We start from the raw sequence: 27,183 nt of genomic DNA, 5'->3' as shown, positions 1-27,183 counted from the left end.
CTAATCAAGGTGTTCAAGACTACTAGAAACTATTAGGCAGGTGCGAGTTAAACTCTGGAGAGCTGTGACCCTTCAGAAATTGAGTTTAAGACCATTGGTCTAGAGGCTTTTATAATCAATCTAGGAAGTCTTTGAGGGTCTATTTTTGTCTGTTTTATCAATCCCTGTTCACACTATTATTTAAAGAAATCTGTTAATAAATGAAAATACATGCATGGAGCTCATTTATGAAAGATTCCATCTGGTTGCTGTTTTCCTCATTATAGTTTTCTGTTCAGCTTATACATAATGCATACATAAGGTTAACCTGTTACCATAGTACATAAAGGAGGCATTTCAAGTTGGTTGAAGTGGGGTCAGTGTAGTAGAAAAGCAGTCTGTTGTACCAGCACACATGCAGGGGCTTCCCCTAGAGCTAGAATTCACTGTGTTTTACTGATCCTGTCACTAGCATTAGGACGTGAGAGTGAGCTCTGAGCCACGTACTGGAGGAATGACTGTCCCAAACAGCCTCATACACATTAGCCCACTCAGCAAGAACTCATCCTCATCACAAGGGCACTTTCCCAGGGTGCTCAGGGTGAACGAGTTGATGTCAGAATATGTTGCTCCTATTTATTCTTGTTTTTAGACAGGTTGCATGTTTGAATCAGGATTGGCATTTGGGAAAAGGAAATCTAAATCTGCTAAATCTATTTGTTTTTATCAGATCAGTGGTTCCAATTTTGCATGTGCACTTGGTAACGCAACTAATTTAGGTCATCATCTCATTAGTACTGAAATGGGTGTGTCAAAAATGCAAAATGTGAATATTTTTGAGAACCAATACACCTCTTTACCAGTTTACCCTAAAAATAAAAGTCTATAGTTTTTGTTTTTAAATATTTTGAATGAATGTTACTTTTCTGAACTATGGAACCATGGAACATTCCTGACAGTGTGAACGGCATTAAAGTCGATCTTGAAATGTTATGTATATTTACTGGTGTAAGTGTGAAAGGGGCTAAGTCGGATAGTCGGGATATGAAATATGGAAAACGAAGGATTCAAAGTGTTTGAGTTATTGAAAAATTATTAATTTATTATTATTTTTTTCCCGAAACCTAGTGCCACAAAAGACGGGAAAAATCATAAAGCTTTAAAACAACAGCGTGAACAAATTTTTGTGACTAAATATATACCAAGTTAATCATAACCTGCTATTTTGTAGGTGATTGGATCAATACAGGAGGAGCTGAGCTGTTAGCACATATCCAATGACCAATTGTGCTTAGCATGTGTGATGGGGTTAAGTTTGAATGTGGTTTGTCATGGTCTGCTGAACACTGAAGCTGCAAAGCAACACAATGACTTCACTTGCTCAACTGACAGCAGGTCATGCTGTGCCTAGCAACATGAAATGGGCACTTGTTTATGCTTTGTCCCATTGAATGTACTAGGAAGGGTTTGGTCAAACCTGAGTCAGAGTTGGGTGGGTGCTCTCTGAAATTGTATAATATCTTGATGTGAATCTTGCGGATTACCCGTGTTGAATACAACTAGATGAGAGTTCAGCATCGACCTTCAGTCAAAATAAGAAAATGTTTTGGAACTTGTACCATCAGAGAACCCATCTGTACAGTTCACACAGAAGTCATCCCTGTTTGTTTGGCTCTAAAGTCAAAATTGGTCAAGTTGACATGACCTCAAAATAGAAATGTGAAAGGTAACTGATTTTGTTGGCGTTTATGCAGTATAACACTAATGTACAACATTTGACTTGAGGAGCTATAAGAGAGCTATAAGAACAATCTGGTTAGGAGAGGACACATTTTAAATCTCACGAATGCTAATGTTTGTAGCTGCTAGCTGCTGTTGAAATACTTAAGAGATGCCAGATTGACACATTTTCTCTTTTTTGAAAGTTTCCTTTTTGTCATAGGCTTGGTTTAATAACTCACAATTTCTGCATAATATTGAGTTTTAAGATTTTGATGATAGAACCACTTGAGTACTACAAGTGTGCTCACCTACTTCCATGTTTGATGATTATTTGTTCAAGATAGATTACTAAATGCAAAAAAACGTGTTGCTTAAAAATACCCCTTACTTAAAATAAGTTAAATTGAAAACAACTAACTGAGATTGGTTTGCAAAGTGCGCCATGTATTTACAAAACTAAGGGTTCAAAATGTCTCTGTGGTTTAAAACTTGAGTGCTTCACTCTAGTTGTTTGTTTTCACTGTGTACACAGTGCATGTGGTGGTGTTTATTGCGTTTCATTATTATTACATTAAAAAGAAGGGAATTCTTTAATTCTGCAGTTCGTTTTATTTCTATATAATTTCTATTGGTCAATCTCTTCTCATTTCAAGCAACAGTCATTGTTAATATTTTTAATATGCTTCAGAGGTTTGGAGAGAAAGTCATGCAGCCGGTCAAATGGGCCACAGTGGGAGAGAGAAATGGAGTTTACTTTCATTCTCTCAATTGCAGTGAAATAGGGGCTTCTGCTGTAAGTGTCAGTGAAAGACTGTCCAGCAAACACACACGCAGTGAAATTGTGGACCGCTTCTGCGTTTTTTAGTAGTAGGAAGGTTGTAAATACTCGCACTCGCCTCCCTCGCCATAGTAAGCTACCGCATTATAGCGCTTATGAGATGAATGACATCAGTACACAATAACCGGTTATGATTATTACTAAACCAATACCGAATTGTCTGCATCGCGGTGCACCAAAGAAACAATAAATTTTAACACCCCTATTTTTGTATGTTCCTGTCATGATCTCGTTATATAGTACATAATTCGATTAACGTCATTGTGTCACCACACTATCCACATTTCCTCCAGAGTTTCATGTAACTTCAGGTGCTTCATTTTTAATTTGTTGACTATAACTGTAGTTTGGCACTTTCACTTTAATTCAGGAACATTTCATGCATGCCTCCCTCAAACAAATGAGATATTGGATGAGAGTATGAACTGCTGAAAGAGTGTTGTTTTAATGGAATTTGATACCGCACGCCGTATGGCGGGGGAAAACTCAATGCATGTGTCTGTGATTCTCCACTGACTCGGTAGGTGCAGAGAATAGTGTCAAACATCCATGTCTGTATAGACTATCCTGTCGCAAAACAAAAAAAAGTCCTTATTGATTGTGGTGTTCACATGTCTGTACTGCACTTCAATAATGAGACTAAAATCAGCATAGTCCATATGTATTCCATTTCTGTTTAGTTTGATTATGACTTTAGTAGGATTCAATTAATTAAAAATCACTGTTTACATGGTAGAATATTAATCAGAGTGTTGTCTTAATCGTATTAAAATCAGATTATTGGTGTCCATGTAAACATCCTGAATGTAGAAAATTTTCATTTTCTTTGAATGTCAAAATTGGCAGAACAGTATTTGTGCTCCCCTACAATAACAAAGGAATTCCTCAGACATGAATCCCAGGCCCTGAGAGAGCTGTTGTGGGTGACATCCAGAAAGGAAAGAGTGATTAAAGCAGTCATGATTTCAGTCAGCAAATGACCAAAATAGCAGTTAAACTCATCACCAACATCCCACTGCACTGACACATGCTATTATTGTAGCACTGAGACTCATTGTCACTCTAACACACATTTGCAGTATAAAGTACTGTATTGGTACAGCTTCCTGTTTTGGTGAAATATGTGTGAATTAAGTCACAATGAAACCCAAAACAAAGGCAGATCTTTTGTTCATTGAGACCTACATCAGAGTGTAGCAGAGTAATAGGAAAGAGTGTAGGATAGGGCCTTGATTTAGTGCATTTTTTTTTTGTTGATTTGATTTTGATATTTGGGTTTTGAGTGGAAAAGTCTTGCCCAGGTCATCAGAGAGACGTCTGGCAATTTGAGAAGGCATGGTTGTTTGAATAGTGTATGGATGAACCGTACATCGATGGTTCATTCAGCTTAACCATTAATCATTTCATGGCAAATTTAGATAGTTTATTTTCAATAAGTCGGTCACATGTTTAAAAAGAACCAATAAAAGACCAGAGGAAAGATATTACATTGGGGTATTTTGAAAAACTTCCACTCATAAGTAAATGTATGTGATCTCAGAATTTCAGCTTGGCATGTGTTAGTAGTCTCAGTCAACCTGCTTCAGCAGCAGTGAAAAGCCTCATGGTGAAGGGTTTCCTAGTGACAGAGCCTGCTGTCTGATTGGCTGATGCTGTGAGTAAACTGCACGCTGCTTGTGTTTGATTGGAGGGCAAACAGGCTGCTCTGGAGAATTGAAACTGATCTGTACAGTCAGTTCTGTGAAACGAAACTCAGAGGCTCTCTGTGTGTTACCCACAGCCAGGCTGAACCACCCTGAGGTCAAATGTGCTCTTTAAACTGTGAAACAGTCTATTGGGAATTATTTAAATGAATAAATGTTGGATTAAGTGCTTTTTCAGTGTTTTTTCACTAAATTTTGTCAGCTTCTGCTCAGTCTGTTACTGTGCTCTATTTTATTGTAGCTAATCTAGAGAGCAGGAGGAAATTCAGAGGCTTTGTTTACATCCTTGGTCTCTTTCGGTTCTGCTGTTAGGCTAAACTTCTTTTTTCTGAAAAATGAAGCACACTCATCTAGGCTTAATGAAACAACACAAGCTTTACATGTACACACCCATATGCAAACAAATGTGCCTGAAACCATGCCTAACCATGTTTTTTATAAGGACTTTTATGGGCGTAATGAATGTTATGCTGCAAATAAACATGTATAGCTGCTATACCTAACTGTACTCCTAATCCTTAATTTTAGAAATATATGTGCATAATTAAATATGATTGGTATTTATTAGCTTAGTGTGATTTTCATAAGTTGTGGTGTTATGAGGAACAACACAATAATGGCTTGCAGAATAACCACAGGTACAGTCATGTTAAAAACACATGTGAAATATGTGAATTGAAGCGATCGTGTGAACAAAATGTGGTTCCAAAACAACATTTCACATAATTTTATTACGTGACTGCACATGTAAAACTCATGTGGTTTTGTTTTCCCCCCCTCCTCCAATCGAAGTATTGTGGGGACATAATCTATATGTCTCCAGGATTTGTGATGTTGTGTGTTCTATTTATGCAGTCTAAGGCAAAATCTTTTGCTTGCCCTGCCATTATTTTTCGAGGGCCAAAATAACAGCAGAGAAAATCCTTATTGTTGAGCCCCCCAAAATGTGTACCCAAACATTAGCAAAATCTGACTTTTCTAAAATTGTGCAACATTGCAACTGTTTAATCTGCACAAGAGCTTTTGGATCTAAAAATGCATTTAAAGGTTAATTTTGTTAAAACAATACTGCGACTGTCTCAATGTAAACTACAAAAGTATGCAAAATAAGTTGACTACAACAACATTGGTGAAGACTTAAGATCCAAATGTACTCGTACTTAAAGTGTTTTTCTACAAAGTGATAATGCCAACTATACTGCCCTTCTTGCCTAATAGTGTTTTAGTCCATGTTATCTTTATGTGATGCAAAAAACAAACAAAAAACAAACAAAAAAAAACATGCAAGGGAAGTAACATTTCTATCAATGTACTCCAAATCTCCTTAATTTCATTAGACAATTCCCTCATTTGTAAAACTGTGAGGTAAATTGTATACATATGTATGAAGTTGTTTTGAAAATTGTAAAAATCCAGAACATTTATCTTATCTTAACCTCGTGAGGACAAAATGTTTCCACAAAGATACACTGAAAGACATTTGGTGTAATTTTCATACAGATTTCGCTGGAAACAGTAACTAATATGTTTAGTAAAGTGTTCTGTTTTGGAGTATAAAAAGTAAAATACTATTGTCTTGTTGGTTAATACATTATTAAAATTCAAAATAGTGTTCATCTGTAGGAAAAAAAGATTTCTAAGGGTTAGGTTTAGTGGATATAAATTAATATTAGGTGGGTGTAAAAAAAAAAATAACCAAAGCATAGCAAGTCCCCACAATGATAGCTGTATAAAATTTGTATCTGCTTTTGTTTGTATGCATGTCCCACCCTGTGTTCCAGAACACTAAAGTTGTGTGGTGGTGAGTGTGCGTCTGCAGTGGGTGTGTTGGTGTTGCAGTGATGACCTGCTCTTATGAATGCTGTCAGACTGCCTCTGTGGAGCTTCCTGCCCCGGGCACAGCTTTCTCATGCAGTTTTGTTTCACCAGTACAGTTAGACAAAAATGTGTTTAGACACTGATCAGACCCCAAGAGACACAAGTGTGTGTGTGTCTTTGTTGATATTTATGCTCACAGCTTTGCATGACTTTTAATTTGTGCAGCATGAGTGTCTTTCTTGAGATAGAAAATATGCATTTTTGAATTCACGTTATATTTGAAATGTAATTTGTTCAATATTTTTAATTTTGAATGCTTGGCATTTTATGAGTCACATTCACAAGTAATGAGATGCCTAAAATTCCTAGAGTGCAAGTTATTCTTCAGGGTGTGATTTGAACTGTCCACAATGATGGATGACATAAGAAATCCTTTTGCTTCTCACATAACTATCAATGAACCTTTATTAAGATTAATATAATGTCAGATATTGCTTTAGTCAAACATGAATGATGCTTAAGGGATTTGGGGATATATCCTCACTTGTAAGTTGCTTTGGAAAAAAGTGTCTACTAAATGAATAAATGTATGTAAACAGTTATTTAGATTTGGGCAAATGAATAAAATGCAGCCCACCAACATTGACTTACTGTCAGGATGGCATTGTGAAAGAACAATGTTCTAATGTTAGGCAGCTCTAGTAGTTAGCAAATATAGAAAACCAAAGCAGAACATTCATTTAGTGTAGGTGTAATTGCAGCGTCTACTGCAGTTCTGATTCAATTCTGATTCAGTTTAAAACCTCTGGAAGAAAGACATGAGCTCTTAGGAGATGCATGTCACACAGCAAGTCAGGTACTCTGTAAACAGAGTAAATTTACTCTGTTCATTGTGTGTCAGCTAAAGTGGGGCACGCATTGTAAAATAATTGGGCAGATTTTGGGCCCAGTTTTCCTCTTCCAATGTTGAATATTTTCAATCAGAAATCCTGTTGTGTGTTTTGGAAACCCAATTAAAAAGCTCTGTTTCTACCATTTACTTTTCCAAGACAGTTTTAAGCCTGCAGGTTCCTTTCTTTAGTACGAAACTATGACTTCAATGTAACCCAGTTCAGGCAATGTTGGATTGCTGTTTTGTTGTAGTAATATTTTATTTTGTGTTGATTTTCTGTTTGCTTCTTTAAACTTGGGGTTTTCAAATGTAGAGTATGTGGACCCAATGAGGCCACAATACAGTTTTGGCGGTCTATGGAAAAGTTTAGAGAAAAGACATACAAATGTATTTAATTATTATTATTTTTTTTTACGTTAGATGAAAACAATTAAGCAAACATTTAAAATGAACTCACTGTAGTATGAAATCAAGTAACAGAAATAAAAACCGATAGTAATTCAATAATTGTAACAAAACATGAATGAATAAGATGAACTATCATTATAGCTTTAAAAAAAAAACTAATGCTAATTAAATGATTAAAATTACTAAATAAATATGCGTCCCAAATTAGTATTAAAAAACATCATAATACACAATGTTTAAAATAATTAAATTCTGTGTTTGGGGTCCCTTGCATGGGGAGGGTCCTATTTGAGGATGAATTTGGCTTCTTAAACACTGAAAAACCTTTGTTTAACCATTCCTAACTGATGGCCAACATGGAACAGGTTCAGAAGCCAAACGTGAAAATGTCTCCTATATTTCTTTAATGCTCTTATTTACATTCATGCATTTGCCTTTAACTTTGTCATTGCTAGTGCCATGTTTGAGCTACAGGAAAGTTGTTGGATATATTACTTGAGTCATGCTTGAGGAAACTCAGCATGTCTTGTATAGAATGATAAAACCACTTGCAGCAGCTATATGTGTGTGTGAGTGAGGATTGAGGTCTGTTTGCTAGACATCTGCTGATTCAGCCCTGCTCATGAGATTGACAGCAGACAGGCTCTAGAAGAGATTTATTAGGAGATAGCAGGTAGAGGTGTTAGCAGGTGCCTTGGTGGCATGCAAGTTCCATATGTTGATTAGATGACTACTACTGCTTTAAGCAGCTTGCATGTATGTTATTTCTGTCGATGTCTCAAATGCAGCATTGCATATAGTGTAGCACACAGGATGAAATGAGCCTGAAATGCTGTGTCATATTGGGTTAATTGAATGGTGTGCTGCTTTCTAGGTTCAGATGATGAGAAATGTGTAATGAGGCAGTACCAAGCTCCACTCTTACAGCCTCAGAAGCCTCACAAGCATTTTTTTTGTTACCTGTGACTAGGGTATGAGTTTATTTATTTTTCTGGTATCCTGAATTATAGGACTAATCCCAATTCTACCCCTTAACCCTTCCGCTTACCCCTACTACTTGATTAATGCATTCACATGAAGGGGCAGGGCAATTCTCTATTGCTTGGAGGCGTAGGGGTAAAAGGAAGAGCAATATAGCCCTGTAAACAAAGATTTTTCAGAGTTATACGAAATTTCCCAGAATGCATCAGCTGCAAAAGTAGGCAATGAGACTCACAAATGTAAAATAAAAAAAATGCATTTTTACCACTAATAAATGAATGATTTATTACATTCATAACGAGGTAATGTGTTCTGGTCATGACACGAGTTTGTAGTTTTAGTCAGCTTTGCACACGAGTTTGTAGTTGTGTCTTTCTTTTCATTGTCATACTGTTCCCATGTGGGAAGTAGGGTGGAATTGGTAGAATATGTTATGCAAATTAATTTTGATAAAATTATTCTTAAAAGTCACTTTTTTATGTGCTATGGAGAAAAGGTGTTTCAATCTAGCTACTGCAATTATATTTATATTAAAGATGATGTGTGCAATATATATTATTATAAAATTAGTCATGTTTTGTTTGGGGCCATTGATGCAGCCATAATCTTCTTATGATACAAACAGATTAAACTGCTGCACATTTTATTCACTTAACAATAACTTAACTATAACTCTCTATTTCTGCTGCCCAGTGTGAAAGATAATTTTTCAGCTCGAAACCGGATCAAAAATTTAACCAGAAGCTGCCTAGGCATGTCCACAACTGAAGACTTGATTCAGATCAGTTTAGAGAGGCCTTCAATAGAGCAATTTGTTCCAGTCCTGCTGTGGACTGCTAGCTAAACTCCATACAGCTTAAATTAATTCATTAATTCATTCACTTTCTTTAGAGCTTAGTCCCTTTATTAATTATTGGTCGCCACAGCGGAATGAACTGCCAGCTTATCCAGCACGTTTTACACAGCGGATGCCCTTCCATCTGCAACCCATCACTGGGAAACATCCATACACACTCATTTACACAAATACATTACAGCCAATTTAGTTCATCAATTCCCCTATAGTGCATGTGTTTGGACTGTGGGGGAAACTGGAGCACCGGGAGGAAACCCACGCCAACATGAGGAGAACATGAAAACTCCACACAGAAATGCCAACTGACCCAGCCGAGGCTCGAACCAGTGACCTTCTTGGTTCAGTGACCTTCGCTTCTTGCTACCCACTGCTCCACCACATCACCACAGCTGAAAAATTATAAATAATTATTAAATACTGTTTAAGCTGTTGTTACAGTAAAATAAAACCTATTACACTTATTGTATTCAAATGAATGAAACTGCTTTGCTTCTAAAGATCTCCTCGTGTGAATTTATTAGGCAAAAACACTATTTATTTGATATATTTTCACTGCGCTCCTAAAATTCTCTAATCTGCTCCTAAGTTTTTCAGCTTAGGAGCGCATGTGCTACTCCTAAAAAAGTGTCAAGCCCTGATAATGCAATCTGATAATGACAAATGTCTAATTTTTCCAGTAGAAAAATATGTCTCTATCTAACTTCCTAATGTTGTCAATGACAGATTGCAAGCATACGTCTCAAACATAATTCATCATCAGAATTGTGAATAGTTCAGTATTCTGATGTCATCACTTTACTGTGCATTAATGACCAGGACATATTTAAAGTCTGTTCAAGTCCACCGTTCAAAATCTATTAAAAATTTAGCATTTTAACCAACAGTAGACCCACACATAATATTATTGTTGTTTTACCATATGTTTGAGAATTGACAATAATAATAGCCGACTCCTATTTGGCTTTATTTTACATCTACAGAATCGTGAGAAAATCGTGATCTTTATTTTAAGCAAAAAAAAATCGCGATACTCATTTAAGTCAGAATCGTGCAGCTCTATATTGGGCCATAGTACTCTGACTTGTGGTAAACAGCACTTGTATTGCCTGCTTGTTAGCAAAAAAAAGTGTAATTTCAGTTTTATTTGTTTATTGATTTGATATATTTGCAGAATTGATTATTTCATTGACCAAGCATGGATTAAATTAATAACTTGAAATGAAAAAGTTACATTCACATGGAAAGTGCTTTATATTTCAAGAAATGGCTATTTTGATTATGCACACTTTTGCATGTGCCATGTTATCTGGCTATTTATTGTTATGGAATAGTGCTCTCAACCACTCTGGTCACAAGATAACAGGCTTATCATAAACAACTTCAAATGTGTGGTATTCAGCCGCCTAAACACCCAAGTATTTGTGTTAAACATTAAAGAGTTTTATTGCTAATAATCCAATCTCTCTTTGAGGAAGCAGATTATGTAACAATTATTAATTTCTCTCTCACTCTCTCCAGGCTGCATGAAGAGATAAAGGACTTTTATGAGTACATATCTCCTCGTCCAGAGGAGGAGCAAATGAGGCATGAGGTGGTGGCCAGGATCCAGAGAGTCATCAAGGACTTGTGGCCCAATGCTGAGGTTAGTTTTACTTCTCCTTGCTTAGCTTAATTAAACTGATTGTCATGTTGATGTTTATGTGATCGCTATTCTTGCTTAATTCTTCAATCAATATGGTGCCAGCAATCAATGAATAAATGCAAGCACCTACATACTTTCATGTTTTACAGTTGACCTTTTAAATATCAGAGATCAGATTTGTTCTTGCAGTAGTTCACCATTACGCTAATGTCATGGACATGCAGAGGTCTAAATATAGAGTCTTGAGGGACACCATTGTCAAGTTGTGACTGGAACCTATCTGAAATACAAGAAATTCTCTTTTTAGTTCGTGTTTATATCTTGTTTTGTTTTTGTTGTATGTGTAGTTTGATATTGTCTTTCGTAAGCAAAGTATCCTAATAGGTATAGTTTTGTTTAAGCCTATTTAAATGTTAATTTTATAAGTAGCCTAATATATGTTGTGCTTATTTTTTCTTAAATGTTTAGTTCACCCAAAAAAATAAAGTTCAATTATTAGATACTCATGTTGTGACATCTCCGGAGACATTCGTTTAGCATCAGAGCACTAATTGAGATATTTTAGGTTGAGTCTGAGAGCTCTCACATCCTCTATATACAGAAATGATCCCGAGACATCAGTCAAAACATTCCATGTGACTTTAGTAATCCTACAAAACTGTAAAAGCAACTTTACACTATTCACAAGATCGCACTATTGTCTTTTTTTTTTCTGTTTAAAAATTTTATAACCTGTTTTAACACCTTTTAATCTGTTTTTATCATTTTTTATTTGTTTAAGAATTTTTATATTTTATACTTTTATTCTTGTTTATGTAAAGGACTTTAAATTACCGTTGTGTATAAAATATGCTATATAAATAAACTTGTCTTACTTTGCCTTTATCACCTAAATCTTCAGCCTCCGATCAGGGTATGTGTTTACTATCGGAAATCCAACGTTTTCGTATTGCACTGCTGACCAATGGAAATATGTTGCCCATAGTAAACGCACACCCTGATGATGAAGAGAAAACAGGCAAACGAAGTTCTTATTTATGTTTTTTTTTCACTGCACAAAAGTGTTTTTGGAGCTTTGTATGATCACAGTTAAACTACTGAGCCACATGGAAGGTTTTGTTTAGCGGTGATAAACTGAATGTCCCTGGAGAATAAAATGAAATGAGGGTGAGTAATTAATAGCAGAATTATTTAATTGCATTTAATTTTTTTGGGGGGTAAAAAAACAAATCGCTTATACACCAACATTCAAGCATGCTCTGGAATTGAACAGTGCAGTGGCTCTACTTTATATCCAAAGTAAAGAATGATAACAAAAGAAGCCTTTTCTAAATGTAAAGAAATCTGTGTATTGCAACTAATGAAGACAGCAGAAGTCAATGATTCATTAGAATTATTTAGCCTTACATAAGGCTGTGCAATTAATCGAAATCGAATTGCGATCGCAATTTGAAACGTTTCGCAAAGAGTTTCGCTATTCCAAGAGGCTACGATATGAAATGTATATGTATTTAATTTCCCCTGTCCAGAGCAAATGCGTGACTGTCATCTGTGTGTGACAAGTCTTACAAGCCAATTAAGTAAGCACACTTTCATTCTGCTCAATTAGAATTGTGCGACCGAACTATTCCGAACACCCACAATAAAATAAACGCAAACAGAAAAGTGCGCACGAGTGATATGATGGCGTCTGCTGCTTCAGAAGGATATCAGTAATATGGAAATATTTTAATATCAAAGTCACAGACACCAAACAAATCCAGGTAACTTGTAATTGTTGCCAGCACGAGGAAATACAACAACCAGCACCTAAATTGACTACAAAATTAAATAGCAAATCAAATTCGCAATATCTGTAAACAAAAAATGCAATTAGATATTTTCCCCAAATCGCAAAAGCCTGCCATGTTTATTGCTTCAAAATGTCCTAAATATTTCTTAAAATAAAATGTATTGTGTTCAATGGGAGAAACAGTTGTTGTTTTATACACAAACATTTAAAAAGAACATATTTTAGAGCAGTATCACAATACCGTGATACTGTGAAACGGTGATAAATAAGGTTATCATACCATCAGAATCTTGTACCTGCCCATGCCAAGAGCTTATATGTTACTTATAAATCAGGATTCCTATTTATTGTTAAATCAGGAGCTTTGAAGGCAGGCAGGAGCTTACAGAGGTTTTCAAGCAGAGAATGAAATATGCTTAAAAGTCAAATAAAAAAAACACACAGAAGTGATTTTTATTGTGCATGTGTCTATTTGAAGAAGTTGTTTGTAAAAAAAAAATGTGTCAGTGACCTGGTTTGACCTTTTGTTGTATAAATAAAATGCTTTATGGTTGTAACTGTCTTTATATTTAGCTCAGAGGTCAGGATGATTCAAGGAGACATAATAATATGTCTAGTAATGTAAGACTGCATGTTTCTAGGCAAGGCGCTTGTAGCAAAGATGTCAATTTTTATCAGCGCAATCAAATTATAAATCACAGTGGTTTATATATTTAAATCTCTTGGTGCTTGTTCGTCTTCCTGCATTTTCAGACTGAGGAAACCCAATGCGCATTTTTTTGTCCGTGCATGTGTCTGTGTTGCTGGCGTCATTTGGGAATGCATATTTATTGTCAGCCATTCTAGCTCCTAAAACGATCATTTCTCCTATGAGCTGAAAGCAGCACACAGGCTAGCAGCCACTAATGGCTGGTACTAAAGATCAATTATTCTCAATCACCCTCTCAGTGTTACCTAAAGAACGCAAATAGTCTGTCTCGCTGTAAGAAGATTATTTGACAGACCAGAGAGGGGCCTGACCTGCTATTTTTATTCACTGCTTATTTAGCTTGATTTTAAACTTGATTTATAGTCTATGCTTTGCCAGATAGTTTATTTAACATGTACGTTTTTGAAGTATTTTTTGTTTATGTGAGGTTACATCTCATCAGTTTCAGTCCTTCCCTTATACTGTCAGAACTGGGAGCATTTCATTAGGAACATCGTTCCTGTTTTAAATATAATGAGATTGAGTTTACAGTCTTCTTCTGTTTTCTGATGGCAGGTTAGTGTGTTTGGGAGCTTCAGCACCGGCTTGTATTTGCCAACAAGGTAATGCTATGATTGATCTTTTTTTTCCCACTAAGTAATCTGAATAATATCTTAAAAGGATAGTTTACACAAAAGAAGTTGTTTTAAAAATTTTTTTACATACCTGTAACCTCTGACTTCTATATTAAGGAAAAACAAATACTGTGGAGGTCAATGGTTACAGCTTTCTAACATTGTTCAACCTGTTTTATTCTCTTCTGTTGATGAACGACATGAAATGATGACAGTTTTCAGCTTTGAGTGAACAATCCTTTTAAATGACCTTCTGTATTCATGTTTTATTAAATAAAGGAAAGTCTGTTATAAACCTTTTTAAATAATATGCAAATATAATATTCAGATGTGTGTTTTTATGCTCCTTTGTGTGTTTGCATTGAGGAAATTTCAATTTGTGATTTTTAGCTTCATGTCTCCTGTGAGCTTGAGTGTGTGCAGTTTTCTCTTTGCGAGAGCCAATCTCACGTCACTCAACATCGCTCACACTGCATTTATACGTCACCTGGATTACTGAACTCTGGCTTAGTGGAATAAATCTGCATGTGCCAAGACGTGTGCTAGTTGCTGAAGCATTTTGGGCTTAGTACCTAGTTGTACCATTAGAAAACTGATCTGTAACATAAACGGGTGCTTAACATTGTTTTTGTTTGTATTTCATTCATAAAAAAAAAATATATAAATCATTCCGAATCACAGATTTCTTTATAGAACACACAGTGGTACTTCCTAACATATTTTTGTGTGTGTGTGTGTTATTAGAAAGAGAATGTTTTCTTTTTGCTTCAGTTTAACACTTTCTTCTCTGTCATTACATCAGTGATATAGACTTGGTGGTGTTTGGTAACTGGGAGACTTTACCTCTCTGGACTCTGGAAGATGCGCTACGCAAGAGAAAAGTTGCAGATGAAAACTCTATCAAAGTCCTGGACAAAGCAACGGTAAGCACTGCTGTGTGTCATACATGTGTTTTGAGTGTATTTGTTGGCTCTCTGCATGTATTTAATGCCGTTTGTGTTTCTAGGTTCCCATTATTAAGTTGATGGACTCACACACGGAGGTAAAAGTGGACATCAGCTTTAATGTACAGAGTGGTGTAAAAGCTGCAAACCTCATCAAGGACTACAAGCAGGTGAGTGTGGAGTTGTTTTTAATGTCTTTTTCTCTGACAGTCAAGAGGGAAACTGAATATTTTTAGAAGAGAATGTATGCTGCATTTACATTGCAGATTTTGATGGTCAATTCCGATTTTTGTGAGTGTATCTGATTTTTTTTGATGACCCGCTTGCATCATGTTTTAAAAGTGACTCGTATCCGATTGTCTGCATTTACACTGGACACCGCAAAGGCGCAATGAACAGGAAAATTGGGTGCTGACTGACAGATGCTAATAAAAGCGCTGTTTTCTCCATTCCTGTACTTAATCTGTTCGCAGGGTTTATTTATTTTTTTGTATTTTTGTTGTTGTTTTACAATAGTTTATGGCTAAAAAGTTCTCATTTCGCCATCTTATTTTAATCTAGGCTTTTTTAAACCAGTAGGCATTTTAATGTAATGTCCATGGTGTGATTTATGCACGTGATATACGCAACAGTTTTATATTAGTTTATATTGGTTACGTGGTGAATGTCTCTCTCTCTCTCTCTCTCTCTCCTCTCTCTCTCTCCTCTCTCTCTCTCTCTCTCTCTCCTCTCTCTCTCTCCTCTCTCTCTCTCTCTCTCTCTCTCTCTCTCTCTCTCTCTCTCTCTCTCGTTAACATGCGTAAATACTTGTGCTACATGACAATATAAAGTTTTTTTAGTTCTCGTGTATGAGATTTAAGGTTTGTGACTGAAGTCTGTTCTGAAATGAAAGCATTCGAGTTGACGTCATTCACTATGGCTTTTAATGACGCACGATTCGCATTGACAGGTAAAAATCCAAATTTAACTACTGACAAAAGGACCCAGATCTGATTCATATCGAATATATATCCACATATGAACAAGGCCTGAATCTGATTAGTAAATCAGAATCCATGTGATTCTTTCCTGCTTACCCGTACATGGGCAATATCTGATCTGTGCCCATGTACAGTGCACAAAAATGACATGATTTGTTGTTTTTGGTACAGAGAATTAAACAGTGGTTTACTGAATAAAATTGTGGCAAATTTGTTATGAATAAATCTATCTTTGGCTAATGCTTTAAACTGACTATGGAACCCTATTACCTGCGCACAAGGCAGTTCTACTTCTGATTATAAACTGCTTGTATTGCAGTTTATTTTTTTAATATGACCGTCATGACAGTTTTATTTGAAACCACTAACAGGTTAAGTAAAATATAATCAATACATGGGCTAATGTAGTCCAAATATTTAGAGAAATGCTCTTCTCCAGACTTCATGGCTGTCCTAAAGTGCATGTAATGTCGTGTGACATTGTTTATAAGCGGTTTTATTGATTTCTTTCTACAATTGAAACACTAAAGACATGGGATTTCCTGATGAAAGTGGACAGACTTTTTGTTTTTATTAACAACATTAATAAAAATTATTAACAAGATGAAGCTTTGTGAGATTATTGCAAATGAAATGCTCTGTACAGTGAAGAAGAGATCTTGAAATGGGATCAATCCAGGGATATAAGAGTCGGTACTACAGATGTAAAAGCAAACTAAAGTTTTAGCTTTACTCCTTCAGGTGCAGTTGTTACAACATTGCAGTTTTGTTTGGTACATAGACATATTGAAATGAAAGAGCACTTTGAAACTAAAAAAGCAGTTCAGTCTAAGAACGTCTCACCCAAAATATTTTGTTCTTCAGTTCTGTGCAACTTGGTGTAAAAATAACCATAAATGAATTCTCACTTTAGGCATGTAGAACGATTGCTCTATGTTGCAGTTATAGTGCTAAAATGCTAGAAGCTTTGAAGTTTCTTCTGACTCGTGTGTTTTTTTTTTTTAGCAATATCCTGTGTTACCGTACCTGGTGCTGGTTTTAAAGCAGTTTTTACTGCAGAGAGAGCTGAATGAGGTTTTCACAGGAGGAATCGGATCATACAGTCTGTTTCTCATGGCTGTCAGCTTCTTACAGGTAAGACATGAACACACATCTACCTACAATCACACACACACACTCACTAGTACTTAAATAACTAGTACTTAAATAAGTAAATTCTACTTTGATGCATGCATAATGCACTGCACCCAGGCAGTTGAGTTTGACATTGCTACCAAGGATTTCCATTTGAAATAAATGCTTCTTAAATGTTTTTGAGCATTGTATTCTTCAAAGAATCTTGTGATCATTAGATATGGTATCAAATTTGCATATGAAAATAATTTCAGAATAATAATATGACACTGAAGATTGGAGAATTGGCTGCAGATTATTCAGATTTGTCATCAAAGGCATACATCAAATTTAAGTTAAATAAACTAAAATAGAAATGTAATTAATTTAGTAAAAAATAATAATAACCATTCTTAGTTGATCAATTAAGAATTATAGACATTAATATTGTTATGTTTATTGTGTATATTTAAATTTGCCAGTAATGGATTGTATTATTAAATACATGCTGATTTACATTTGGATGAAGTCAGGTTGAAAATTCTTGTAATTGTTCAACATTTTAGAGTCAAGGGTTTTTACAGTTTAGTTTTTTTTTTTTTTTTTTTTTTTTTTTTTTTTGCAAAGGCCAGAAAAAAATTCTGTTTGTAGAATTAAATGTTATATATAAACAGACAAATTACATATACAAATTATGTAACGAGTCCCTTTGTAAAGCCTTGACGAGCAGAAAAGCTTTGAATACAGCCTTCAATTCATACTTCTCACACTCTAAAAAAGGATGTGATATTTTGTGAATATCACATTGCAAATTCTTACATTTGCCATACGCCTCTGCAGATTTGTTTTATAGCTGAAAAAATTACCCATTCAATGATGATTGTTTTTATGCCCATATGCCAACAATCTAATCAAATTATGGTGGCTGTTTTATTCGCCAGCTGCACTGTAGAGAGAACGTGAGCAGCTCAAACCCAAACCTGGGTGTACTGCTGATTGAGTTTTTTGAGCTCTATGGACGGCATTTTAACTATCTGAAGACAGGCATCAGAATCAAAGACGGAGGCTCATATGTGGCCAAAGATGAAGTGCAGAAAGGCATGCTGGATGGCTACAGACCCTCTATGCTTTACATCGAAGATCCTTTGCAGCCAGGTAAACGCACACTGAAACACTTCAAACAGTAACCTGCTTTACATTTGTACTGATATGAACAGGTCATCAGAATTTTTGTGGAAGATGATCTGATTGGTGGTGTTTTTGTGTGACTGAATTATAGGAAATGACGTCGGGCGAAGTTCATATGGGGCAATGCAGGTGAAAGAGGCTTTTGATTACGCATATGTCATTTTAAGTCATGCCGTATCCCCAATTGCCAAGTACTACCCCAACAACAAGTCAGAAAGGTGAGACAAAAGAGAGTTGTAAATGTGTTGAACCAATATGTAGACTTTATGCGGGCAGAGAGATGGACATTATTGATGTGCATATATATATATATAATGAACTGGGTAAATAAGTTCACACCACTCATTAGTCTCAAATAGTTAAGAGCTGTTAATGGACAGTCATCACTATAGACTGTAATACTAAATAAGATGTCCATGTGTACTGAAATCATTAATCAGTGATTTGTGATTTAAGAGAAAAACATAAAACTGTTCATTGATGCACTGTAAAAGTGACAGGAAATATACATACTTTTTTGGCAATATGAAAAAATGTAAGTTTGTCCATTTTAGATCTGAATATATGTTCAGACCTTAAATAGACAAGTTGAAGTTTTGACTAATATTCTATATATTGTATTTTATTTATATTTATATTCAAACCTAAAATGGATAAGCTTACAATTTTAACATATTGCCAGGAAGTAAGTATATTTGCTGTCTGTTTTACAGTTTCTATACTCTCCTGATGAAGGTCAGTGGACTGAAACTTTTAGGAAGTACTATGGTACTTCGTTATTCACGGGAGTTACGTTCTAAAAATAACCCTCAATAGGCGAACTCCACGAAGTAGTCCGCTTTATTTTTTACAACTATTATAGATGTTTAAAGGCTAAAACCTCTCACTGCTAGGGTTGGGTGATGTCGACCAATTTGGCAATGTGACACATCTCGATGGACGCTGGCATCGGTGAGATATTTATTTATGAATGAGTTAATTCACAACTAATTAATTATTTGTAACCTGCCGTTTCAACTACCTGACCCGCATGGTCTTTGTTGTACCCATAGCCAAATCAAAAATAAATAAAGATAAGGGACACACAAATGACCACCTGTCAATCACTTTTCCCACAGGACTCTGGCACGAAAAGGCAGAGTGATCGGTGTCGTTATAATGCCGTCAACAAACTTGATTAGTAACAATGGTGCGCAACCAACCAACAGTATCTGAGGTTTTCGCTAAAATTACTAAGTACAGTCATGAAAATGAAAGATTGAAGCAGTGTACTGATGCTGTGACACGTTACCTGATAGATTCAAAATTTTTCGTTTTTCGTGAGCGGGTTGCTACTTCGACGGGGCAGGGCAGAGGATCGCGATGCCGGCTCGGCATCGTGATTTCTCTCGGCAATGGACGATGGCATCATCTATGGACCATACTCGCTACACACTTTATAGACTTTTCTCAGACAGACAATAGCATTTTCACTCCTTTCTCTTTTGTTTAAACACTCTCAAAGTTCAAACCTTCTTAGAAAAGTAAGTTCAGTATTATAGAATGAAACCAAAGATTAAAACCATTTGATCTTCATTTGTTTATTTCGTAATGATGCTCTACAGCTGAGTAACTTCTACCTTCCTTTAGCATGTCCAGAAGTTCAACTTTTTGTGTGATGGTTAGCATCTTTCTCTGCCTTTTGATAATGGTCTACAGCCAATGACTACACAGAACACAATGTGCAAATCAGGATGCAGAAGACAATGCGCGGTAGAAAAAAGCATGTCAAATTGAAGGCCGCGAAAAATGAACCGCGTTACAGCAAGAGACCTCACTGTATTGATCGTTATTGTTGAATTCTTTTTTTTATTGGTTCCAAATGATACAAAATAGTATAAGAAATAATCAAGAAGGAAATATTAAGTTATAATCCAAATATTAAGTTATAATCTACCATCTTTTAATAATACTTTATTCATTGTTTTTATTGTTTAGCTTTATATTAAGTGAGTCCCTGTATATGCAGTTTGAGCACCAATCTGTACACACAAACATGCCCAGAGTAAGATTTCTGTACACTTGTGATGAAAAAATAAATACATAATAAAAAAACAGACAAAGTAATATCAACATTTAACGGTGGAATCAAATTCTGTGACAGAAATGTGTTAAACTCAGGATGTGCTTGGGATAGAGTTGATGACTGGTCTTATTCTCTCCTCCCACAGTATTCTGGGTCGAATAATCCGCGTCACACAGGAGGTGGTGGAGTACCGTGACTGGATCAGTGCGCAGTGGGGTCAGAAGAGCAGCAAGGAGCCCGTCCTCAACGGTAATGGTAGGACATCCTCCATCAGCTCTTTAAAACTCTTGCTCTAGAAAACTGACGAACCCTTTTCTGTTTGTGCACAGCCAATGATCTCACACTGCTGGTTGAGCGCGAGGAGCTTGATGAGTGTAATAATAACCTTTCAGGGGACAGTGTGGTGTGTACGTCTGTCCCCCGCAGCAAAGTGTCCTCCAACTCCTCGTCTCCATCCCCTTCTTCTCCTTCATCACCATTATCATCCTCTTCTTCCCCATCTTCAACGGCCTCTAGCTCAAGCGATGCGGTAAGATCATACACAAAACAATTCTTTCTGCAAATGATCATGATTGTTTTCTTATTAAATTATTTGTGTACTTGAATCCAATTTCATGTGATGTTGCCATGTTTTTACCTTAAATTAGATGCTGTTTCTTTGCATAAACCTAAATAAATGTAATTATATAGGCCCACTCTGTATGTATTGGAGAAATATTATGTGTGTCTTAAGTTGTTCTTGTTTTCTTTCTGCAGGACTCTGATGGGACTCCCTATAAGACAGCCAAAGCTTTGGGTGGAAGGAGTACTGTCTCCTACAGTGAGAATACAGAAAGGATCTCCAATCACAGATCACAAAATCATTCAGCATCTATTTCCACCCCCACTCATAAGGGCAATAAGGTAAGAGCCTGGTGGAATGAGCGACTGAAGCATATTCAAGATTATTAGTTCAGCATGCCAGCTACAAATTTCATTGGTAACCCCTTAAAAGAACATTTCAAGAAATTTTAGTAAAGAAAAACAGGTCAGATCTGAAAAGAAGCAGCACAGTGGCAAAACTACATTGTTGCTTGTTTTCAGATATCAAAACATGTATTTTAGTTCTTTTCGCTCTGCAACAAATCGTTCAAATTTAGTCTTATTTACAACCAAACAAAGACCTGTTAGGTATATTTAGAACAAGAATGAATGGATGACATTTGTTTAAAGCATTCCAGTGCAGACCCAAAATATTAAATATCATTTTAAATCTTCATAATTATCACCAGGGCCACCTTAACTAATAGTTTTTCAACATTACTAGCCTCTCGCCATTTTCATTAGCCACAATTAAATATATTATATGCATGAATTTGACTTTGGCATGTTAAAATTACTGAACATTTATTTTGTGTTATGTCCACATGCCGCCTCGTTCATTTAAAAAAAAAGGTTGCGTATTGTGACCTTGCTCAATGAGCATGAGCAAATAGGTTGTGGTTTCATAGTTTAACATTGAATTTTTAGGGCTCAACACTAGGGATTTACCAAACAAATCACCAGTTCACTATGGATTAAAGCAATGTTATTGTAAAGGATGATAATTAAATCACATTAGCAAAAATAACTGTAAGCAAAAGAAAGCCAGTGAAAAACATTCCGTGTGCGATTAATGAAAGGTTAATCGCGCACACACAGTTAACATTAGGCTCATTAATAATCTGTTCAAAGAATGATTAAAGCGAAAGTGGCAACCGCAACTGCTTACAAAAAACCTTGAGCTCTTGAAAGGAGCAGGACTGTGGGTGCATGAGCACCGCTTTTCCCCTGTCTATTTCAAAAGAGAAGCGATCGCACCAGTTGCGTTTCTAGGCACGGTTGCTTTGTGCAAAAGAATGGGATACGGGAGCTTTTAAGTAACTTGCACGCATCACATCAGCTGTGCGCGCGACACTGTTTTCAGTGAGCGAGGATAGACTGCGTCACATCGTGCGCCTGATCATCTTCTCATTCGGTATTTACCTGCTTTCTTTTTCTCACGTGAACACTTATCAGTCGTGCTGCTTCTCGATTCTGAGAGCACATTTGCACATTTGACAAATGGTCTTAAACTAAAGTTCTAATCTTTAGTGAAGAGACAGCACTGGCAATTTAAAAATTATTTTCAACCAGCCAAAGTGGCTAGTGGGCTTGTCTGTCTTACTGGCCACAGCTGTCCTGATAACCACTATGCTCTCAATTTTGCACATTCGTCAGTAAGTTTTTATTTATTCAAAATAGAATAAAATTCAATATCACACATTTTAATGTTTATGAATGTCAAATGTTTTTTAATAAGTGATAACCTTGTTTCCATCAAATGTTGAAATATAATTTCCATAGGTTAAGTTTGTGTATATATACTCGCTTTTAAATTTAATTTAATGCAGGCTACCAAATGGACATCTCTTATTTGAGTCCTCTCTTAACATTTTCAATTTCATTCATTTTAAAGTTTCATGTGTTATATGTCTTTTTCCAGTTTCCTAATAAATCTGGGTTTTATTTATTAATTATTAATATATGAAATTAATATATCTAAATGATTGACTCAAATTGACAAATGAGTTTCATAACCTTAATAAAAATGTTGTGTTTAATCTAGAGCCGGCAGCTCGCTAACAAAAGTACTCAAGGGCCGCACAACAACCCCAACAAGATCCAGCAGAGCAGCAAATCCGTGAAGTCCAATGTAAAGAAGAGGAAGCCTCAGCGGGACGCAGCACATGAGGACCTGTGCAGATAGGAGCAGCGCTGAAGCTCTGCTGCTGCTCTTAGCATTCATCTCTCCTGTCCCGCTGTTCACGGGATGCGTCTGACTTAGTAGCTGGAAAAGGAAAAGAACAAAAAAATAATAATAAGAGTAATTGAATTGGGGCGGCAGGGCCATTGGATTGGAAATCATGCAGGAGAGTTTAGGCCTGAACTTCACTGGCTTTCTGCACAGCTTCTGCTCACTGCCTATAGAGGAGCTGCACTGCTCCACTGGAGGACCAGAGAATGTAGACCAGAGAAACTATTCAACTCCAGCAATATCTGAAGAGCCCTGGACTTTAGCCTTGTGGAGGAAAACTGAAATAAAAAACAAGACTCAAATTATAAAAAAAGTTCTATTGAAAAGATTTTTAAATGTCTAAAAAAACATGAACATGTAATTAGTACAAGAGGAATTATGCATGTTTTTTTTTTCTTTTTTGAAGAGTGGTTCTTTTTTCATGTCATGTAAGCAGATTCTAAAAATATTTGTACAAGAAAAAACAACAAAAGGATACAAAAAAAAATATTTACAAAGAAAAATCCCCCAAAAATATGATCAAATGGTTTCGTAATACTTTTTATAGTACTGTTCAAATTTTGCCATGCTCTAAATACAAAGCTCCTACAGCTTATATGTACGGGTTTGGGTTCAATTGCCAACTTTTCCCATCATCAGCCTCTCCTGCTGTTGTGTTGTCAGTGTAATGTTGTGGTCAGGCAGCGGAAGAGTGTTTGCACATCTGGAAACACGCACAGATTTGTGAAAGAGGAGTAAAGTGTATCCATGTGGAAATATGACGAACACTACAGCTGTGGCTTTCAGACTGTTTCTCTCAATGATCTGCCCATCACAGAAGAAGTTGTATTTGTTAATGTATTTATTTTTATCAGTGACAGTGGATTTCTATATGCTGACTCGAGCGGTCAGAGATGTTTTTGTGTTCTGTCTTATGGGCTGAGTGGCAAAACATGATTGTTGCTTGTCATGTAGTGTGCTATATATAGAAATGGTTTTTTTTCCTTGAATGTCAACTACCCGTTTTCTGATTACAACTGAGTGACCAAGTTTATTTCTGAGAGTACTATTTTAACAGATAAAGGTGGTTTAAATATTTTAATTTGTGGCTGGCCTACGTAAAGGGAGATGAGGTGAATTGTTATTATTATTTTTGTGTGATTTATTTTTTATTTTTGTTTTATTTTGTCTTTATTTAATTTAATTTTATTTTCCTTCATTCCACTGGATCTCGATGTATTGAGCAACAATGCCTGTTCTCTCAAAATTGACGTTGCAATTCTTCAGATAAACAGCAGGTGGTGGTGTAACCCAAGGTTATTTCACACACTGTAATTCCCCTGTGACTTGACTTTTGTTTAGTTTTTTTAAGAAAGATTTGTTTAGTTAGATTTGCTCACAGATCTCTGGTGTAAGTTTAAGAGAGACGATGGCTTTTGATGAGATGATATTAGTTGCTCCACCTGTATTGAGTGTTTATGATGCTATTATGGAGTATCAAAGCCAGCAGTTTGTCTGAAAAGCCAGATATGGATGTCACTGAAATAGAATGAGAGAAATGCAATTGAAGGATCATTAGTGCCACAGCCAGTGCTTCACACAGGTTTACTTCATGTATCCATGATCATCCATGCAATAAAAATTACAGCACAACTATCCAGCATACTATTCCGTGCAATTTCTGCTCAACCTTCCTATTCGCTTCTGATAAAGTGTACTAAAAATGTATACTACATTTCCTTTTAAAGATATGCTGCTTGAAATGGGCATAACTAAAAGCCGGTTGCAGAGCTGAGCTAATGTAAAGTACTGTATAGTCAACTTGTACTTCAGAATTCAACTTAATGCACATTTTTAATCATTTTGTGAGAGACTAGATGTATCGCAGTTTACATAATATATTCAGATTTTACTTGTCTTCATTGATTTGATTGATTTAGATTCAGGGCAGTTAAAATTTCATTTTAACAATGACATTTTCCAATAGAAAACATTCGCTATCTCATGTTAAGTTGAGCTTATTTTCCTCACTACTGAAGATTTAATGCAAGTGCACCAGGTTTAGCATTGAGTGAGTCCAAATCGTTCACATGTATTAATTTGGCAGACGCTGTTGTCCAATGCGACTTACAATTGAGAACTGACTTACACTATAAATCAGTTAAAATCCCACTTGTAACTGCTTTTTGAATGTTGGAGTTGCATCACCCATTGCTGAATAACTAAGCATTTGTCTAGGTCGCTCTAAAGCCATGGTCTCAAACTCTATTCCTGGAGGGCTGCAGGTCTGCATAGTTTATCTCCAACTCGCACCAGCTTAATAGTCTCTAGTAGTCTAAAACACCTTCATTATTTGGATGAGCTGTGTTAGATTAGGGTTGAAGCAAAACTGTGCAGTGTTTCAGCCCTCCAGGAATTGAGTTTGAGACCATTGCTCAACAGACTTTGACGTCTATTTTATTCTCATCTCTATTGTCTCTGGCATGCCAATGGAGTCATACTCTGGTTTTTATGTGGTCTGTGATTTGTATATATAGATATGGAGATAATGTTGCAGTGGTTTGGAATCAATTGTGAGCAGTCATTTCACTCTACGTAAACAGAATAACCAAATAATCAAAAAAAGGAGGCAAATATACTGTTTAATTATACTTTTTTGTACATTTCCTACTTGTAGTGCCTGTCTGAAGTGTAGGCTTTACTTCCAGCTGATTCACTGATATGCACAAAGCACACAATTGCAGCATTTATTGACTTTTCATTAGTCACGTCTATGTTAAATCTGGAAATCCCCAAAATGAACGAATATTGAATATGCATAAACAATTCTATATATATATTTTATTATTTTTATATAATATTTCATGGTTAATCTTTATTTTGGAAAGAAATTGTCTTGAGTCATTGTTTGAGACTGTCACTCATATTATAATAGGCTACTATTAAGACGACATGTTTTGTATGTTTTTGTGAGAATGGAAAGGGAATAAAGCTCAATTTTGAACTCAATCAGAAGGAATCTCTGTATCTACAATAAAAAGGCACTTTAAACAAGAGAGCTGTGTTATATACAATATTCTTGCAAATGCTTTCCAATGCTTTTAATGCAATTATAAACAACACTACATGATTATAAGAGTGTATAGTGGCATTAAATGAACGCTTTTATGGAGTGAAAATAAAAGAAATCTTAATTAATTGCCTGAGCTTTTATCACGATATAGGATGCTACAAAGTGTGGCCCACTATCAAACGTATAATAGCAAAACATGTTTGTGTGTTGCTTTAATGTACAAAAATGTTCAAATGAGGCATATATTTTAGTTTCAAAATATATAATGAAATGTAGGCTATTATGAAGTAGCATATAATGTGAGAATTAGCTACATTGAGTTGTAGCCTATGCTATGTTATTGCTAGTTTAAATACAACTGTATTTTAGCTCAGTTATATAAGGCAGTTACGACTTTTCATTTTAACGAATCATAAAACATTAACTTGGCTAAAACAAAGCCTAAAATCAAAAATCTCATCACAAGAAACTAGTTTTCTTCGTCTTTGTGGTTTAACGTAGGCTACTAGGACAGAATATCGTGAAGATGTTTGTTGAAATAGAAATGGATCATTAAGTTTTCAGCCAATTCGGTGTTTAAACAGTAAATAAAGCAATCTGAATAATAAAACGATTTCTAAAATAATATTTAGCATGTATAATGTTCATTATTACGATATATTCTATTAATGGATACCAACAGTTAAGTTCAGAGTGACACTACAGATTGTTTTCCTGCACGCGGGGAGGCGCGCGCAAAACAGACATGACCCGAGCGGTGGTTTCCGCAGCGCGTGCACAGTTTTTGATCATCGAGTCTCTTGAGCGCGAGTCTCTGCGAGAGGGACAGTTAGACAAGATATTACAGTCAAACACCGAGCTAAAGGACAAAATCATATTCATCTCGTTGTGTGCTTCAGCATCAAACAACCGAGTTTAGCCGCGAAAGAGAGCGTCCAGGTGAGTGAAGTTTCTGACTTTGGCGGATTCGATACCTGTAGAGTTCAGTTACGTTACCTGAACTCCCGAGGGAAGCTGAGCGAACAGAGATGCTCATTGTTTTTCGTATAAAACAGTAATATTCGACGGTTTA

The 27,183-nt window shown here is 35.9% G+C and overlaps 2 protein-coding genes across 9 annotated transcripts in view; both read left to right on the top strand.

Annotated features, from left to right (window-relative positions):
- tent4b (terminal nucleotidyltransferase 4B) overlaps positions 1–26,094 on the top strand; it is a 32,087-nt gene extending 5,993 nt beyond the window's left edge. Inside the window, exons 2-12 of one of the 2 annotated variants that reach the window (XM_056461806.1) lie at positions 10,716–10,839; positions 13,896–13,942; positions 14,757–14,877; positions 14,961–15,068; positions 16,884–17,012; positions 17,933–18,146; positions 18,271–18,397; positions 20,390–20,493; positions 20,574–20,773; positions 21,001–21,147; positions 22,871–26,094. In XM_056461806.1, coding sequence (XP_056317781.1) covers positions 10,716–10,839; positions 13,896–13,942; positions 14,757–14,877; positions 14,961–15,068; positions 16,884–17,012; positions 17,933–18,146; positions 18,271–18,397; positions 20,390–20,493; positions 20,574–20,773; positions 21,001–21,147; positions 22,871–23,011 — 1,462 coding nt within the window. In that variant the 3' untranslated portion in view covers positions 23,012–26,094. Of the gene's footprint in view, positions 1–10,715; positions 10,840–13,895; positions 13,943–14,756; positions 14,878–14,960; positions 15,069–16,883; positions 17,013–17,932; positions 18,147–18,270; positions 18,398–20,389; positions 20,500–20,573; positions 20,774–21,000; positions 21,148–22,870 lie in introns of both variants that reach the window. The other variant, XM_056461805.1, reaches the window with a different exon arrangement.
- A 782-nt stretch (positions 26,095–26,876) lies between these two features.
- The window catches only part of adcy7 (adenylate cyclase 7), an 82,496-nt gene continuing 82,189 nt past the window's right edge, over positions 26,877–27,183 (top strand). For all 7 annotated transcript variants that reach the window (XM_056461802.1, XM_056461803.1, XM_056461801.1 and 4 more), the window contains exon 1: positions 26,877–27,050. The gene's annotated coding sequence lies outside the window, so the exon portion shown is untranslated. The remainder of the gene's footprint in view (positions 27,051–27,183) is intronic.

Source organism: Danio aesculapii, chromosome 7, assembly GCF_903798145.1.
Source record: "Danio aesculapii chromosome 7, fDanAes4.1, whole genome shotgun sequence".
In the NCBI taxonomy this organism is placed as follows: domain Eukaryota; kingdom Metazoa; phylum Chordata; class Actinopteri; order Cypriniformes; family Danionidae; genus Danio; species Danio aesculapii.
This window is presented reverse-complemented; position numbering and strand designations above follow the sequence as displayed.